Source organism: Nestor notabilis, unplaced genomic scaffold (genome assembly GCF_000696875.1).
Source record: "Nestor notabilis isolate BGI_N333 unplaced genomic scaffold, ASM69687v1 scaffold804, whole genome shotgun sequence".
In the NCBI taxonomy this organism is placed as follows: Eukaryota; Metazoa; Chordata; class Aves; order Psittaciformes; family Psittacidae; genus Nestor; species Nestor notabilis.
Window position 1 is genome coordinate 1 of NW_009923986.1, and position 18,802 is coordinate 18,802.

General features: G+C 36.0%; 1 protein-coding gene across 1 annotated transcript in view; it reads right to left on the reverse strand.

Moving 5' to 3' along the window:
- Positions 1-620: 620 nt before the first annotated feature.
- Positions 621-18,802, reverse strand: part of LOC104399487 (dynein heavy chain 12, axonemal-like) — a gene marked incomplete at both ends in the record, with an annotated part of 46,774 nt that continues 28,592 nt past the window's right edge. Inside the window, 20 exons of the mRNA XM_010012409.1 lie at positions 621-768; positions 1,112-1,353; positions 1,490-1,630; positions 2,864-2,953; positions 3,408-3,539; positions 4,134-4,310; positions 5,527-5,607; positions 6,017-6,179; positions 6,549-6,682; positions 7,491-7,685; positions 8,300-8,461; positions 8,552-8,744; positions 10,512-10,690; positions 11,815-12,114; positions 14,487-14,742; positions 15,687-15,853; positions 15,941-16,079; positions 16,804-16,955; positions 17,624-17,812; positions 18,605-18,724. Coding sequence (XP_010010711.1) covers positions 621-768; positions 1,112-1,353; positions 1,490-1,630; positions 2,864-2,953; positions 3,408-3,539; positions 4,134-4,310; positions 5,527-5,607; positions 6,017-6,179; positions 6,549-6,682; positions 7,491-7,685; positions 8,300-8,461; positions 8,552-8,744; positions 10,512-10,690; positions 11,815-12,114; positions 14,487-14,742; positions 15,687-15,853; positions 15,941-16,079; positions 16,804-16,955; positions 17,624-17,812; positions 18,605-18,724 — 3,360 coding nt within the window. The remainder of the gene's footprint in view (positions 769-1,111; positions 1,354-1,489; positions 1,631-2,863; positions 2,954-3,407; positions 3,540-4,133; positions 4,311-5,526; positions 5,608-6,016; positions 6,180-6,548; positions 6,683-7,490; positions 7,686-8,299; positions 8,462-8,551; positions 8,745-10,511; positions 10,691-11,814; positions 12,115-14,486; positions 14,743-15,686; positions 15,854-15,940; positions 16,080-16,803; positions 16,956-17,623; positions 17,813-18,604; positions 18,725-18,802) is intronic.

The following is an 18,802-nucleotide window of genomic DNA, read 5'->3' on the forward strand; positions in this document are numbered from 1 at the left end:
CTAACTATTCTATGATTCTATGATTCTTTACATGCTTTATTAAATGCCACCTCAATCCAAAGTAACAACATACATTTCCTTTTAAGAGTCCGAAATAGGTCAAGTGTAAGTAAAAATCCTGGGAAAAATAAATTCATAGTTTCAATATCTAACTGTATTTCCACAGTGAATATTTAGTCTCCAAATTTTGTAGGATTTGTTCAGGTTTTTGTACATTCTAAAAGCGGGGATTTTGATACATAAAGTTATGACAATGCATTACCTTAGGAAACTCACACACAGCTGGAAAGTCATCTAAAGATTGTATCTTCCAGTAACTCAATACAATAATCCAGTGCTGATTTGTTACTGTTTAATGTCACAGCCACAATCAGTCTCTGTACCCAGTTCTGGGCTCCTCAGTACAAGAAAGATAAGGAGCTACTGGAGAGGGTCCAGTGGAAGGAATCAGTAAATTCGCCCATTTATTTAAATTCAAAATTTACAGAATATTGGATCAGTGAGTTTATCCCACTGATCTTAGTGAGTTTTAAAAGGCTAATATTAAATAAACAACAAGGGATTTTCTAAGCCTTTTGCAGCAGTCTGAGAAAAGGCACTTATTTAAGTAACTTTCTGACCTTGCACAGTTTGCTCCAATCTCTGGTACAGTCCTGTCGAAATCCAGCAGTAAAAGCTCCCAGATATGCTATCACACCAGCTGATATCAGAACATCTCCTGTTAAATTATCATATACATCTTGGAGATCATTTGCAGCATTATTCCATCTATGACAAGCAGAAGATAAGGAAAAAAATGGTGCTGAAACTTCCACTTTAATGATACTGATGATAACAATCAACATTTGTTGTTGTTGATCTTAACTTCAGGTGGAGAATAAGGACATAGCATCTATGTATTTTAATTTTGTTTTGAAGACTTTCTCTATGATTCTCCCAATGTTGCTGCCCATATTTTTACATTACAAACAATTAGGATTTTTTCAAGGGCCCAGATTCTTAAGCAGGACAGCCCTCAGACAGAGATAGAGCATTAAATGCTCACAGTACTCAAGTTCAAATTCTTTTTCAACAATGGCTGTTATATCTGACATCTGAACTTTAACCTGACCTTGATTTCTCTCCACCAAGGCCTCCAATCAACTTCTCTGCTCGTTCTAGTTTTTTAGCACACAGATCAACCTGGAATTCTAAACGAGCCTTTTCTTCAGTTTTCTCAGAGAAGTTTTGTTCCAAAGCAGCCAAATCACTTTCAACTTCTGCAAGTTCTTCTCTCTTCTGATTCAAGAGTGCCAGGGTCTCTCCTAAGGACTGCTGTGCCTCTTTTAGACGAGCCTTCTTGGGTGCAACCACCTTTTAAATTATAACCAATACACAAATATTTAAAGCACATTTTTTTTAACTTTACTATTTAATACAATGCTTAGGGTGACTATACCAAGCAAAGGAAAGATTTCATAGCACTGAGGGACTAGGATCAAGACCGCACCTTTGCCACCCTGTCATACACCTCCATCGCTGTAATCCATTTGCATAAACCCTCTGCTGCTGAGGAAGCTTTAGCCACCTTTTGTGGATCAAACTCAGGATTAGTCAAGTATTCAGTCCGAATCTTCTGCATGATAGCTGCCTGATTAACAAAAGTATTGTGGGTGACACTTGAAAATGACACTGATTGATTGCCATTTCTCTACACAATGAAATAGGGAAGAACTAGTCAGTATTAATTACAGTAGAAATCAGTTTCTTTTGATTTTCCTGTTTTATAAATGGCAAAGCATATTCAAGTTCCACCGAATCGGGCAAGTGGCAGGAATCACACTCTCACTAAGATCTTGGGGAGAAGTGATTATATTCTAAATCAAGTTAAATAGCTAGTATATGTCTGTGTTTATTGTGTATCTTCTGGTATACTTAACAAAATATTCCTTTTTTTAATCAGCATTCATTCAATCAAAACAATACAATTCGAAACAGCCATTAAGAAGAGCACTAACATGGACAGTTATTTAGAAATAGGAGAAGTCTGTAATGCTGAGTAATCGATTTAGAAAAAACAGCACAAAAAAGTCATAGGAAGACTGGATGGAGACCAAATGGTCACTGGTTCCATACAAAAAAAACCAACCCAACCAAAACAGAATACATAAAATGAGGGTTAAAAGACACAGATTCAGAAGAAACAGGAGATAACTCTTCATTCCACATAAAGCAGACTTCTGGAATGCTTTGTTAAATAAAAAAAATCTTGTAGATACAGAAAGTTCACATGGGCTTAAGAGGACAAGGGAAATTACAGAAAACAGATCTACTGAAAGATACCAAACACACAGAAACAACATCTAGCTTTGGAAGTCCTTCATTTAAAGTGCCAGAGGCTTGAAGAATGTTTGGAGAAATTATCATATATAGTATTCCTTTTCCATGCTTATGGTCTTGGACATTTTTGGACACGGGATGATGGACAGGACAGAATATTTACTCTGATACAGTTTTTTGTGTGTTTTTACCTTTTGATAATATACTAGATATAAATTGCAAAGGTAGAAACATTTTGCACAGAGGACATTTCATTCAAATAGAAGACAAGCTGTATAGAAGACTTAAAATTTCCAAAAGGGAATTCTAAAACCCCCTGAAACGAAACTTACAAGGCTCACCCAGAGCAGTTTTGACTTACTTGCCATGACCATACTTATCCTACAGAGATACCCTGCCATCTTGCAAAGATCCTTAGTCAGAACAGAAGTTGACTAACTTAGGATAAATGACGCCTCTGATATAGTATTTTCTAACTTTTTTTCCCCTGCAAGAAGGTGTGTAGATGGTAAAAAAAGAACTGAAAATTAGACAGAAGCCATACTGGAATATTGTCCTTGTCATACTCTTTCAAATCCTTTAAGAAATTTATGTCACCAAGCAGTTTCTTGCTTGGAGTCCAGTAATCCAGAATCTACAAAACACAGTAGAAACATTTTTTCAAGCTTTAAAACAAACACACAAACAAAACAACAACAGAAAGACATATCTCTCTAATTAAACCTCCTGTACGCTTAATACTGATGACATTGTAGCTCCTTGAGATGTCAACAGAGGAGAAAGTCTATCAGTTCAAATCTTTCCCTCAAACCATACTTAAAGCCAAAAACTGAACAGTGTCTCAGGGAAGAGTTACATGTTATCTGTTATCAATATATGAGTCAAGCAAATTAAATGTGTCCTCTTCGCACATTACAAAACTTAGAAAAGTTGGAATTCTGGGCGTTTTCAGTAAGATAATGGATAAAGGCTCTAAGTACTAGCCTACTTTAGTGGGCACTGAGTGATCTTGTTTATTGAACAAGTGCTCTGTGTTGAGGAGAATATGAATTATACTTTTTATTTGAAACCATTGTCAGTGATCTTACCTTGCCTCCTGTTCCTGAAGGATCTGGAATTCTGTGAGGTTTTATGTCTTTCATGACACAGACAGCAGCCATGACAAGTTTGACACCAGACGGAGGATTTTTCATTGATTTGACAATTGATATATCAGAAGGCTAAAATAAAAATCACATTTACAAAAATTATGAAAACTATTATGCCTATATGCACCAAGATAAATGAACTAACAGAAAACAGGAGGAGTTATAACACATTAACAATGAACATAATCATAGAGGACTTTTAGAAGGGATGATACAGTGTTAGAAAGACAATTAACGATATCCATCAACAATACTGCTTTCAGATCCTGTGTAAGTCATGACAAGGACAAAAACTTCAAACCCAAGATCCAGATAATTCTTCTCCATAAACAAATGCCATGTTACACACTGGCAGTCAACATTAACTTAGCTTAACATTAACTTACCAGCAGGTTACCTCCTCTGGTAACCTCAGGTTTTGGTTGCTTTTCCCACAAGTGGGCTTCCTTGCAAATAATATTTTAAATTCATATCCACCCCCCTTTTTACTCTGAGTTCATGTAGAGAACATAATACTGAACAATGACTGTACTAGTCCTCTCCTTTGCCAAAACCAAGGAAATGTAACACTTTTCAAATTCTTTTCATCTTTGTGCATTCTTTGCCAAGTAAGAGTTTCATCGTATCAAATAACTCCTTGAAATGCTGAAGTTTAGATCAGCTTGCCTTCAAAGTATTAAGAGCTTCAAGTGCGGCCTCCAGGGCTGGGATTGCCTCTGCCAGGTCACTCTCACATTCATTTTTCAATGCCTGAGCTTCTTCAGCTTTTGCTGTAGCAATTTCTTCATCTACTTTTACAATTTTTCTTTTTTGTTCTACTTGTGCAGATTCTACTTCTATAGTCTATAAAGAAAAACACATTGATGAGCTTCCTATTGAGTACTGAATGATCAAATCAATTGACATTACCTACGATAGCACTTATGGAATACTGTAAAACAAAAAGAAAACTGAAGTATTTCAATAATTTCATATATTTTCTGCTTATATTAAGAGAATAATTTGTTTCTTAGCATAATGCATCATCATGGAGCTTTAACAGTAGGTGAACTGCATGAAATCACATTACTGTCAATAAAAGCTATTTAAAATATGTCTGAAGTTCAGGAGACAGCAAACTCTTCATGTTTATGCACCAGGCTGCAACTAAAAATTACCAGCTACAGAGTGAGCTTTCACAGCTTTGTAGTCTATAACATTGACTACTGAAATTTATTTGCTTTCCAATGATGAGTCATCCAAGTACTCCCTTTGCCGTTCTGCAGAAGTGCCATCTTGTTTGCTTAGAGTTTCATTAGAGTAGGTAGAAAAGATAACACTGTATCTGTAAAAACACTTGAAAATCAGAAGCAAGTGCATAAACCCACCAAATCAACCTTGCTTTTTTTTTTTGTGATGCAACACTAGCATACTAGGTAAGTATATTTTTGCAAGTCAGAATTTTCTGAAGCACCTACGAGACTGTTTCCTAAATCCCACTAAATTTCCATGAAGCTAATACTTTTTAAAATTCTTTAAAAAAATATATATATAAATAAAATCAGGCATATAACCCCTATGCATGCAAAGACAGGTTGTGCAAAACTGGTCTTGGCTATTTTCTATGCTGAAGAACTATTTGTGGGTTTTGCAATGTTTATAAATGATCTTGGGAAACCTGGTCTAACCACTACTAGCACGAAAGTTCCTCTAACATCCTTCAGCATGGAGCTTAGGCAAGGACAGCATACCAGATTCTGCATCTTACATAAGGAATACAGTTTTCTTCCAGTTCTAATGCTATAAGCATAAATAGTGGCAAGTTTCACAATATTAAAACCCCCAGTAAACAAGTATTGAGTTCAAGAACTCAACTCTTAGAAAATAAGTCACATATCAGCAACCTTATACAGGCATATTTTTTAGAACCTGTCGACAATCAGCTGAGATACTGAAGTAAAAGTACATTGTACAATTAAGACCCCTCATTCAAAGCTAATCAATACGAAGGTGAAATTATGCATCCCAAGTATACACATGCTTACATTAAAAACCACAAAGCTGTATTGTGTCACCCTACCTTCATCATTTTTGCATTATCCACTTTAGCCTCTTCCAGTTTGGGCTGCAGCTGAACTAGTTCTTGTTTCATCTCACCAACCTACAAATATGTAAAAGAATCAGGTAGGATTCAGAAATGCTAAGTTGAATTCCAACAATTTCTACAATACTTAGATTTCACCTAATGCCTAATTTATTGATAGAAGGAAATATCATATGTACAATCTCTAATTTTAAGAATTACATTAACTTATAGTCACCTGTAAACCATTTAGGAAAGGGAAGCTCTGTTCATACACTGCTTAGCAATACCTGCTTAGAGGCCTGTGACCTCTGGCACAACTGCTGTGACTGTAGGAAAGAAGAGGCAAAATACATTTCCTATAGTTTTACTGTTGAAGACTGAGGTAAACAAAATCCACAGCAATGCTTTTGACTGACTTCTCCAGGAAAAGACCTGCTTTTGCCACACATTTTGTATTTTCAGTTCCATTTTTGTCTTAACTTACCTGTGATTCAGCAAAAGCTAGCTTATCTAGTCCATTTATGTACTTCTTTTTGGCTTTCATTACAGCGTCTCGTTTCTGAGTAAGAAGCTTCCGAAACACAGCAATAAGCTCAAGATAAGAAGTAGGAGTAACATAATTATGGCGTCCCAGACTTTGCAAAAACCTATTCAAAACAAAACAAATCCCAAACATGAGTACCTAAGGGGTTTTTTTTCCTTGGTTTTTTTTTTTTTTTTTTTTTTTGTTTTTAGTTCAACTATTGTTAGCAGACTTATGTAACTGATAAATAATGGAAGTAACCAACTTGGACAATGATACGTAGTATTTCAATGCAGCTAGATATTATACATTAACTTTTAATATAGAAATCAGTAGTAATGAAACTCAATCACCTACTATTTTGTTGTTTCTTACTTCTAAAAATTCAAATTTTGAGTTCTCTGTTGTTCAATTTACTACTTTCAAAAGCATCACTTTTTCCCTCTTAATATTTCTGTAAGTTAATGGTTGCTTTCAAAGGAAACAGACTGACCTTGCAGAGAGTGACAAAACTGAAGTATGAAAGTATTTACAGATGGGTACAATTTCCTGACGTTCACTATCTGTGAACTGAATTGTTTCTAAGAATTTATTAGCCACACGTTCAAGGGCATCTTCAGGCCATGGCTGAGGGAGAAGCGAGGAGAAAAGCATTTGTAAAATACAGCTGTTAGCAGTCCTCACACCTTAAAAACATTTTTTACCATTCAAAACACCAGAATAAGACACACTAGTCCCAACTATGTTTTAAGAACCATTAATTGATATAAGGGTTAGATCAGGCCGCAACGTCACTACCCATGCAATCTTTTCTGGCAACTCCTGGCTGATTTTCTAGTTAAAACCTGCATATTGCCATTCTGTCCAAACACTTCCATGTCTATGTCATCCTCTGGCAAAACCCCAAAAATTGGCATCAGCACCAGGTCAAACTATAGAGATAACTGCACTTTATTGAGAGTAACACCACTTACATCAAGGATCATTAACTACAGTAATTTTCCAAGTTTCATTCTATAGAGGAGCTACCAATAAACAACAGGACTTGTATTTCCTAGTCGTTCCTATGATGTCTGCTTAACAGGGAGCAGCAATTATGATCATTTTACAATGGTTTCACTAGTCCTTTTAAAACATACACATTACGTGATAAAATGTCAAGTTACCATCACCAAACTACTGTTCACTACTTCAGAAATGCAAAATTTGTAACATCAAAATTTAAGTTTGTTTAGCTGTGTAAATACTGAGATGGGACAACAAAGAGCTCCTGAAGCATTACAAAAAATGCCTATGCTATTTCAGAATCTTGAAAAACGTGGCATGGAGTACTTCTATAAAAAAGACAAGAGAAAATCTAATGGGACATGGAAATATAGATTGTTAGAAAACTGAATTCATTTGTTGAGAAAATAATAGAAATATTTTCACATACCTGGAACCAATCAATAGTACAGCAGTTGATGAGTGATGGAAACTGTCTCAGACGGTTGCGGAAAGCATCTCCAATTGGGCTAAATGCTACCACAATGTGGAGATTTTCTTTGCAGAAGTTCACAAAAAGTGCAAACAAGGCTAAGGGACTGAGTTCCTCCTGTTTACTGCCAGCCTGGACTCTTGCACGAACACCCTTAGGAATAATACATAGGGTAAAAACTTACAAATTTCCCATTAAGCACATGTTAAGTTCTATAGCAATCCTGTTAATGACAACCTCGCCATAAAATACCGTATTTTATTGATAAATGAAACAGGTAGAATAAAGTAGAAAAACAGAACAAGTCATAGATATTTGAGAAAAGGATTACAATATTTATCTGTGACCCTGACAACTCATTCTAGAAATGATCATTTGCTGCTGTTCCAGATGGATAAGACACATTAAGATGAGAGAAAGGATTAAGAGGATTAGTTCTGAAAAATTAAAATTAATAATTAGGTCCCTCAAGAAATAAAGACCCAAATCCTTCTAACGATAAATACAACAACTACTACTGCAAAAAGTAACTACACATGGAGTACTTGTAAACAATCAAAGTTCTCCATGTGCACAACTTAATGTGTTTGTGAACAGAATGCCATGTCAGAATTAAAGCTCATAATTGGGTATAAGTCATTCCGTAAGTTTGCTAGGTTTCCAAAAAGGCACAGAAGTAAGTGCATATATCCCAACAGCCAGACTTCACACTGAACTGACAAGATAGCTTAATAGGAGGTGACATTAAAGAGGGTTTCTAACGATACCTCTACAACCTCTTGTTTTTCATCTGCTGCAAAAATATTGGGTACCTCCCCAGTATTGAGGACACTGTCAATATCTTCTAAAAAGCTTTCTTCTTTAATTTGTGCATCTGTGAGTATAAATACGGTTTTCAAGCCTTTTACACCTGCATTCCTCAGAAGATTCTAAAAATACAAGACAGTTAAAACATTGTACATTCCGAAACATCTTTCCTCAAAATTAAGTCAAAATGCAGACAGGTTGCTAATACTCACTTTCAGATCTTCTCTCCACTCATTTGTACCATAGGTCTTAGAAATCTCAGGTTGAAAAACACACATTTTTGACATGAATCCTGCTAGACGAGTCAAAGACTGACGTCCACTTCCTCCCATTCCAATCAACAAAGCATTACCCCCTGACTGCTTCAGAATGCGGCTTATACGAGACAAGTGTTCCAACATGTACCTGTATTTGAAATGTGCTGATTACCAGAATGGCAGAAATCCATAGACATTTGTGCACCTATAAATCTGTGAAACAAATATAGGAGTAACATCTCCAAAAGAAATTTGTGCAAGCAGGGTGTGTGGTGGGGAGGAGGAAGGAAGGGAGTGGGTATGCACCACAAAATAAAATAAAACACAACTCTTTTATCATACAAATACCAGTATTTAGCTAAATTACAAAATACTACAAATTACTAAGAGGTATCTGCAGCAGTGGGAACAGGAGCACTATATGGATAAAGGTGTCAAAGAAAACCAACATTAATTCTCTACTTTTAAAACATAGCAGTATTATCAGTGTTAACTTTCTTGAAGTATAACAGTTTAAATACTCTTTAAAGGAACAACTGTGAGAAAATGGGCTATATCAACAAACCTCTCCCTTCCCTCTGCCTCTGACAGTGTTTTATAATTTATATGTGAAATAGAGATTGGAATAACATGTTCAGAAAACAGTACATGCACAATACTGAGAGTCCTATCTATTGTGAAACACAAGCATAGTGTTGGAGTATGCAGCAACGTCTACAGCAGAGAGCCTGTTTAAGCACAGGGTAGTTCAAGTAAGATGAGCAGCAGTTAAAAGCAGTCTCAAAAAAGGTTACATCATTTCAAGTGAGAAATTCTTGTTTATTTTGATTGGTTAGAAACATAAAGGAGTCAAATCCAGATGTTATACATGACATTGGACTCCAAGGCTACAGTCAGACATGCTCTCCCAGCTGCTATTCAGTGAAGTAACTGGGATATTACTTCTACACTCATGAAGTAGCCTCTGATCAGAGGCTGCCAGCACTTCAAACTCCCAGAATAGCTGTATATACATGTACTCAAAAATCCAGCTTGTCAAATTGACATAGACTAAAATAAGCTGCTATTAGAATTGTTTGAACTAATCCTAATCACGCTCACAAAGCATCCAAGAATGAAGTTACACTGGCAAATAGGAAGAGGCTGTAATCTCTAGGAATAGGGAAGAAGGCATTGTGACCTCCTAATCTGTAGCCCTGCCTGATCACAAATTAAAGTAACAATAGCAGCCTGCAGTGTAAAAGTCCAGAGTGTTAGCTGCAGCACCAGGCTGGGTACACGCCCCCAAGTGGGGCATGGCTGTGCTGCAGAATACCAGAGCAGACAGACAGCTATGATTGTGCTGCATCTCTCTCTGCACCTCACAATCTTAGAATCCTTCTTCTTGGTGAAATGAAAAATCCAGTCACTGCAGGCAAAACTGAAATCCATTTTATAGAATCGTTTAGGATGGAAAAGACCTTTAAGCTCTGAGTCCAATCATTAACCCAGCACTGCCAAACCCACCACTAAACCATGTCCTTAAGTGCCACATCAACACATCTTTTAAACACCTCCAGGGATGGTGACCACCACTTCCCTGAGCAGCCTGTTCCAGTGTTGACAACACTTCACCGGTAACAAAGGCCTTGCAGAAGTAAAGCACCTGCCTGATTTAGTGCACAATGTTTCTTCAACAACCAAAGAAAATATTCAGAGACCCTTAGGAGGAAAGCTTCTCATTATTTACTTCCGGATAGAAAAAGCAGAAGCATAAGAGAAAAACTAGTTTACTTCCATCCAAAAAGGTCTAGCACCACAAACACTTCTGTGGATGTGTAAAGAGGAAGAGATGTACAAAAACCACACCCCACAAAAATGGATATGCTGAATTATCAACTACTGCTTAGAGCTCTAATAATCAGATTGTATGTACCTGAAAACAACAAGATTCATTCTTGATTTGTGGGTTTGGTTATATTCATCCAGACATTGCTCCACAACATCACCAAACTGCTGAACATTTGGAATTTCAACATAAAGTCTTTCATCTCCCTCAAGTTCTGGAATCATGTAGTCACCAAAAAACAAACTTCTCATGTTTTCTTCTGTTACCTATGGTAAATATTTAACAAATTATGAAGGCAAGTTTAATATTTGATGAGTATATGCCTCATTAGAATGTTAGAAAACTAATGAGAATTTAGACAAGCACTCAAGGCACAGCAACAAGCACTCTGAAATATTTTGACTTGCAGACAACACCCATCCCAAAAATCTCTATTTCCCATATTTAGCAATATTCTTAATTTGTTCTTGGAACACAGTTGGCTCAAATAGCCATTAACAGTCTCACAATCATGATTTTCAGATTACACGAAGTTTACACAGGTGTATATTTAGCAATTTTCAATGTATTATGAAATGGACAATGAAGAGTTATTTCTTCTATGCATCAATGAAAAGACAGGGGGATAACAAGGAAAAACAGAAAAAAGGAAATCAGGGTATACAGTATAACAACTATACGGAATCTTAAATACTGAAATTTCATGATTGCAGAATGCCGTTTACCACACAGTCACTCAGTCACAGTTTAAATTTAAAAAGGGGACATCTCCTTATCCTGTAACTCAGATCTCTGGAAGCCCACCTAGTAACATTCATACTTGTATTTCTCCTTGCAGCTACTTTTGTGTACAACGTTACCTCCCATTGCCCAAAGATTCAGTATGTGCTGCTGCATCTCCAAGAAAAGGTGTGGCAGAACTTTTTTGAGAAGTTGTCCCATTCACCTACTGATCAATTGGGCTCTTTATGTCTCTGTGCACACATCTGGGAGCTTAAGAAAACACTACACTTGGCAAATTCAATTTTGTACGTTAGTCTCACGAGCCTTTTTGATAAATCTGAAAAAACGTTGCCCTATTTTTTAATTGAATAAGAAACAAGTTTTTATTTCACTATCAGAAACACAAAATTCTTTGGTGGAAAAATAATAAGTTTATCCATGTTTTAAATGAAATATTTTTTAAAAAGGATGCTCATGTCTAACAGTTAAGTCTTTCCAAACATTTTTACTCTTGCCCACCACCACCCCCCCCAAGATATTTTGGCCAAATACAAATCAAATTTTCAAGCTCATTTGACCCAAAATTTCACCTGTGATTGAGAAACTTTCTTGTCCTAAATTTATAATGAAAGCAATTATTTTGCAACAGGTTAAACGTGATACTCACAGGTGTGTTTCCTTGTGTCAGGTGTTCAAAAACTGAATCAAATGCTTCTTTGAAATGTTCTTTCACAACACCTTTCATTAAATTGAACAACCAGGCTCTGTCATTGTCTTCCACTAGACGGTCATAGAAGACACGAAATACCTCATGGACAAACAGCCGAATCATTACATGTTTGTTTCCAACTGATGTTCTCTTAACGAGCAAGCAGCCATGGATAACACGTGCAAAGTCACGCAGGTTGAATGTATAATGAGATTTGGCTGGTGTGGGCAAAAGATTTTTGATGGCTTTCTTATACACCTGAGGATAATAACAACAAAAAAGAACAAAATCAACAAAAGAGTAACACCAACTATATTATTATAAATCTTAAATGTCTTCTAAATTTTGTTTCTCCACTTAATAAATCCTAATAAAGTCTAAAGATCTTGAAGTCCTCTGAATATATAAGATGCACCTCGTGCGGTTCTGGAATATACATGCACTCCTAACCTAAATCTACAAATGGGAAAAAATAATTGTAACAAGTGTAAAAAAATCTGTTGTAGGACCAAGAACACCACTCAGATCATAGAATCATAGAATGGTTTGGGTTGGAAAGGACCTTAAGATCATCTAGTCCAACCCCCCTGCCATGGGCAGAGACACCACACACTAAACCATGTCACCCACAGCTCTGTCCAACCTGGCCTTGAACACTGTCAGGGTTGGAGCATTCACAACTTCCTTGGGCAACCCATTCCAGTGCCTCACCACCCTCACTGTAAAGAACTTCTTCCTTATATCTAACCTAAACTTCCCCTGTTTAAGATCTCTTGACTTCCTTTAATTATATGATATCCACTTTCAAGTAAAGTATTGAATGATATGTAATGGTAACTTGATAGATTTTCAGTTGTTTGAATCTCTTTACTTGCACATTTACAAACTACTAAAAAATACATAGATACAGTAAAAATGCTGGAGGAATAGGCTGATCTAGAAAAGTGTCTTTTGACTATGTTTTGCTCTAATCTGGAATGCATCAGCTGCTATAAGCTCATTCTGTTATGACAGAAAGTGTCATTTCTAATTACGTTGAACCTAAGTAACATGCTGAAGTGAGTGATGACAGAGGAATCTTCTAATCTGTCTCTAAATACTCATAGATGAAGATAATCATCAAACATCGACCTGCTAAGAAAAATAAATAAAAAATAAAAATCGAATTTTACAGGCTGGACTATGTCCACTGTACTGACTACATGTTTCACCTGATGTACCATGTCCAAACCAGTTCCAAAGCCCAGTTCTTTTACCATACTTCAGCCCCAGGAGTTGGAGGGTATTGCTTGCCAGGATGAAAATCCATGTTAGAACAGATCTCTAGCAGGCAAATGTGTAAGAGTCTAACAGTATAAACAAGCTCTGATGCAGTCGAATGAGAAATACCTGGTTGACTGGATTAAAAGTTAACACTGAAATTGGTCTAAGATGTATCCTGGCAAAACTGAATGTTTTAAATACGTAGTCAGATGCATTCAAATCATTAGTAGCTGGTACTATAATTTTCTGTTTAAAGCAGCAAAAAGGTGGGAATTTCTTACAAATTACTTTTTTGTTTGTTTTGGAAGGATTCATCAAACCTACAAAAAAAGATTTCTAGTGGCAGAAGTCAGTCACTTGTGACTCACACATTGAATGTACTATCTGACAACAGTTCAGAAATACCAGCCCTGCTGGATTCAGTTCTAAGTATGCCCTCAGGCATAAGCAGAACTAGTGGAGAAGTCTGAGAAAGGCCTTGGTTCTGTAGTAGAAGAAAGCCCCATCCCCTGTGAAACTTCAGCTGTTTGATTTTGCCTTTGAAGCTCACCAGATTTGCTATCAGAATATTTCATTGGTCAAATATTAGCTACCGGATGCATTTCCATGGTGAATACTTATGGAAGGCAATAGATTTCTTCACACTGCTACTGATTTCTCCTATGTAATAAGCCAGCAAAGCTACACTTTGATATTGCATCTATAATTTAATGCTTCTTCAGAAAAATGTCATGAATTGCTATTTCTTATGTGTATGGTACATTGCAAATGTGATACTCGCTAAGATCTGCAACATGGAACTTCACAAAACATTCAGAAATTCCATACAGCTGGGCCTAGTGGCTTCCCATTTCACAACATGTCTGTGATGTCCTTTGTCATACTGGAGTCAGTCTACAAAGCTGCATGTTCACGTTGGCTTCCTTAGTCTGCTGAGATGTGTCCATAAGTAGCAAAAAACTGGGAAAGGAAGGAGGAGATTGAGAGCGATTTCTTCATTCCTAGTCTCTCTGAGAAGGAATTCTGGAAGGGTTGCAATCGATATTTTCACTTTGTCTTTGCATGTGACAGCTTCTCATGTCTGTTGGACCCCAAAAATATTCCAGCCTCATCTACTTGAAATTATGTGGACAGGTAGCATGGAGCCCACATTAACACAAATCCAAAGATAAATTTCCGAGAATAAGAAGTTTACTGTGACAATAAAACTAAGCTGATTTTGTCAAAGCAGATGAGGCTGTATATTAAAAATAATAAGGAACAAAACATCAAAAAAATCTCTACTTCACCAATTGAATTATTATAGAGACAGTTAAGCTTTACTGAAAACAATCAAGGAAATTTCAGTTAAGGGATTTGCCTCTTACCTCTAAAGTGGCAGTGACAATTTGATTTCCAATTGAGAAGTACTCGGAAGGAAACTCATTGCTGCGCAGGTAGAAGGCCACTGCAGTGGAGAAGATGCGGATCATTGTTTCATCGCTAAAGGAATTAATAGCACAGACATTGAAGTGTCGCAAAAATCGAGGAGTCACAGGATTCCTCCCACCACCTGGAGGCCCCATAGCAGCAAGAAGCTGTATGTCCACAAGTGTAAGTTTAGATGTATCCTTTAAATCATACCTGCAAAATAAATTGCAGTGTGACATTTAGTTACAGATGTAACACATTTGTTACTGCTCAGATGTATGTATTAAAGAGCACTTGCTGCATGCATAACATACCTACTTGAAAACAGAAACACTACAGCATGCATTATGTAATACTAGGGAGAATTTTAAAACATATTTTTAAAACAAACAACTGCCTCACTCCAACAAACCAAGAAAAAGTAGTCTTATAACTATGGGCCACTTCATCTCAACATACCATAGGCTGGCCTGAAAGAAAGTTGTTTCGTTTAACATAAAACGTGATATGAAAGTTTGAGACAAGTATTTAAAACTGTAATGTGGCAAGATAGATTATCTCTATTCAAAAGCAAACTGAGAAATTGTGATGAATAAGAGAATCTTGGAAGACAGTAAAGAAACCACTGCCATTAATAAAATAAAGTTTAATTTAACCACATATATATATAAAAATAAATAAATACATGTAAATAAAATTGCCAATTCACTCCGAGAAGGAAGAGACAGGAAAAGAACGAGGAATTGTGCTGGAACAATAATCTAAATGAAAAATGCAGACATAAAAGAATCAAACAGGTGTAAAGGAATGATTTTATCTATATATACAAATACTGCTGAAGTTCAGCAATAAGACCCCTGCTCATGGCAGGGGGTTGGAACTAGATAATCTTTAAGGTCCCTTTCAACACTAACGATTCTATGATTCATGCTATGAAAACAAATCCAAAATGAATCTAATGATCAGTTTCAGATTGAAAAGTCACTTAAAGAGCAACAGAGGAGTTGTTTCAACTTTAAATAATACAATTTTATATAAACCAAAGCTACCTGAACATTTACAAAGTACTTTATAAAAGTTTTGAAAATAAAATTCAATTGAATAAATAAGAGTGAATGCAGCAACAAAAAAGTTTGAACTGTATTTCAAATAATTACCAAAATCCATGGTCAAAGAACTGTCTTAAAAGTTCTATAGGAGGTTGTGCACCATACTTCTCCAAAGCAGGCATATTCATATCATCTACAAAAATAATGCACTTTTTTCCCAATGGAGGGCCAAAGACTCCTTTGCGTCTCTTGTCCAGCCTCGCCATAATAATGTTCTATAATGCAGAGAGGAATATCCAAAACATAGATTAAATATTCATGTATATTATCTTCTTGAAACATAAATTATCTGTTCGACTAACCTGGGTCTGATTGGCACTGGTTCGAGCTGAAAAATTTATGAAGAAGGGAAAGTAGCGCTCCTTTTCCAAGTTGTGCATTAACTTGTCCTTGACATACACAGATTTCCCAGTACCTGTTGGTCCCACTAAAAGCAATGGTCTTCACAAAGAAAGAAATAAAGTGTAAGAAATCTAACGAATTGCAGAAAATCTAACAAACTATACACTAACTGCAATTAGAAGACAAAGGTTTTACTAACTTGCCCTGCTTGTTCTACCTCTAAAAACCTTAAGAAAAAGCTCAAATGTTTTAACTTATTCATATAACCCTCCCATCGCTTCAGTTTGCTGTCACCAATAAGACAGGACAAAGAGAGACATTTCTCATTCCCTCATTCTACTGGCCTTGGAGAATGTATGGACACACATGGGAGTTACCTTCCCCCTGGCCTTGCAGTGAACTTCCAGCCTTGAAATCTAACCTGAGGCTGTTTTTTATTTCATTCTCTTATATGACCTGACCATAGTTAATACAACTGGTTTTGATGTTAAAAGGGGTGGGTGGGTGGTGGGTGGTGAATAAATGTATCTATGTATTTCATTACTGGGGAAGAAAGAGAATACAAAAAAACTCTTTGGGCTCTCATGATGGCATCACCAGAACAAGCATACTAAAACTGGATTAAAATAAGACTGCTTCATAAAAAGGAAAACATGAAAAAAAGGGACTTTGAGGCAAACTGTATTGTTTGTAGTAAATGTCTATTTTCAATAGGCTGAATATACTTTGAGGGCTTGATTTAAACAATGAAGTCAAGGGAAAGAATAAGAGATATTTCTGCCTAGGACAAACAGTTCAGAAATTTGCACTGAAGTGAACTTACTTTCCATAGGCAATGAAGAGCTCTAACAAAAAGGTGTATCGGACTGTATCCATAGTTGGGATTATAACATCTTGAATCTTCACATTTTTATCATCAAAATTAGCATTTTTAATAAGAGTATTCCAATGAACCCAAGATCCTCTGCCTTTCAACTAGGAGGAAATATAGATGTAAATAGAATGGTGTTACTTCTATACATATGAAAGGTTTCCTCTACTACTTCAGTTTTGAAAAATGAAAACAATGAATTTTAGTAAATTAATATTAAATGTTTCAGAAGTTCAGTTTGCTTTATCTCAGTAATAAAGTGTTAAAGTACATACCTAACCTTAGACTCCTTTTCGCTTTTTGTAAAAGATTTTGTTCAGCCAAGACATACAAAACCATAAAAGAACCCAACAGAAGAACATACGCAAAAAAGTGTAATTATAACCTAACATTTCTAATGGATACTATAAACAAAACTGTAACATAACCTAACTGCCCATGGGCTCAATATCCTGCTTTCCTTCTAGACAGTCTACATCTTTCCTTCTACATGAAACCAGATTTGAGTCTGTCAGTTTAGCTTTAGCTAGAGAATAACTATAAAGGCAATATTATAACTGATGTGTATATCTTGGTATTTTCTAAAAAAATATGGTCAGCACATTAGTATTCAAAGAAGAAAAATATGAAAAATGCACTGTGGGATTTAATCCAACACCAACATTTTACAACATCCAACAGACTTTGTAAAGTTAAAATACCCATGTGGCTGTTTTCCTTTCATTCATACCGTAAGAACCTACTTCAGTCAGTGCAAAGCAATCAATCATACCTCATACATGTAGTCATAGACCAAGCCTTTCTCTTCAAAGAAACACTCCCATTTTCCCACACTCTCTGGTACAGGATTTGTTTCAGATTTCCCAGCCAAAGTTTCCCTCAAGAAATTATCAAAAATTATCCTGCTGTCACCATCACAAGTTCCACCAATGGACCAGACTGTGGCAAAAGCAAAGCAACCCTGCAAGGGCAAAGAGATGAGCATCTACAAAATTGACATGTTATATGAACCTTGCACAGTCTGATTAACAAATGTAATTCTGAAAAATACTGTTAAGCAGATATGTGTTACAAGTTGCCCTTGAACAGACCTGGTCTAAAGAGATTTAGAAATCTATTACAGACAGAGCAAATAAAAACCTTATTCAAAGAGATATAGATACATAAATATATATGATTATAAAAAAAGAATAAAAAATAAAGGCCACTGACTAAGCTTTTTTTCACAAAGCCTGAGAAGAGTTCAATCATGTGGACTCAGGGATTTTCTAATCAAGATCTAGGAATTTTCTAATTCAATTTTAAATAATTACTTTTTACATTCAGGTTTTTTCAGTTTTTCATAAGTTCAGACAAAGCATCCAATTAATAGAACTGTCAGAAAACACTCTTCCCAAGGAAATTTTGCTCCAGCAAGCAAACCAATCAGTATTACATGAACGCTTACTGCCTTTAAGGTAAAAAAGACACTTTGTTTTAGCTAATTACTTGGTTAGTTAAAAAGCACATTTACAAAACCACTATTTATCCCAGTTGGTTGCGAAAACAGTAGAACATTAATCATATTTGTTACTTGTACAACTTGTGTTCATCTTGGCATGTTCAAAGTTTGGGGGGAAGGAACAAGGAGGTAGTGAAATTGTTTCACATCTCTTATTCCCAAATTAAAGTTGTTTTGATTAGTCTGATTATTTTTGAAAACCAGCATATTCAGAAGCAGACAGACATTTTTCTACAGGTCAAAAAACCGAACCATAATCCATGTACGGATGTTTCTGTTGGTGGGATCGTCTTGCACAGTTTTACAAATCAGCATTTCTAAAAGCTGTGTAAGAGCTACTACAGCATTGATACTGCTTGTAGGTACCAGCTCCTAAAAGATACAAAAAGATGGGTATTAGACTTCATGTGTTCAGTTAGTTCATCTTTTGGTGCTAAAGTACTGAAATAA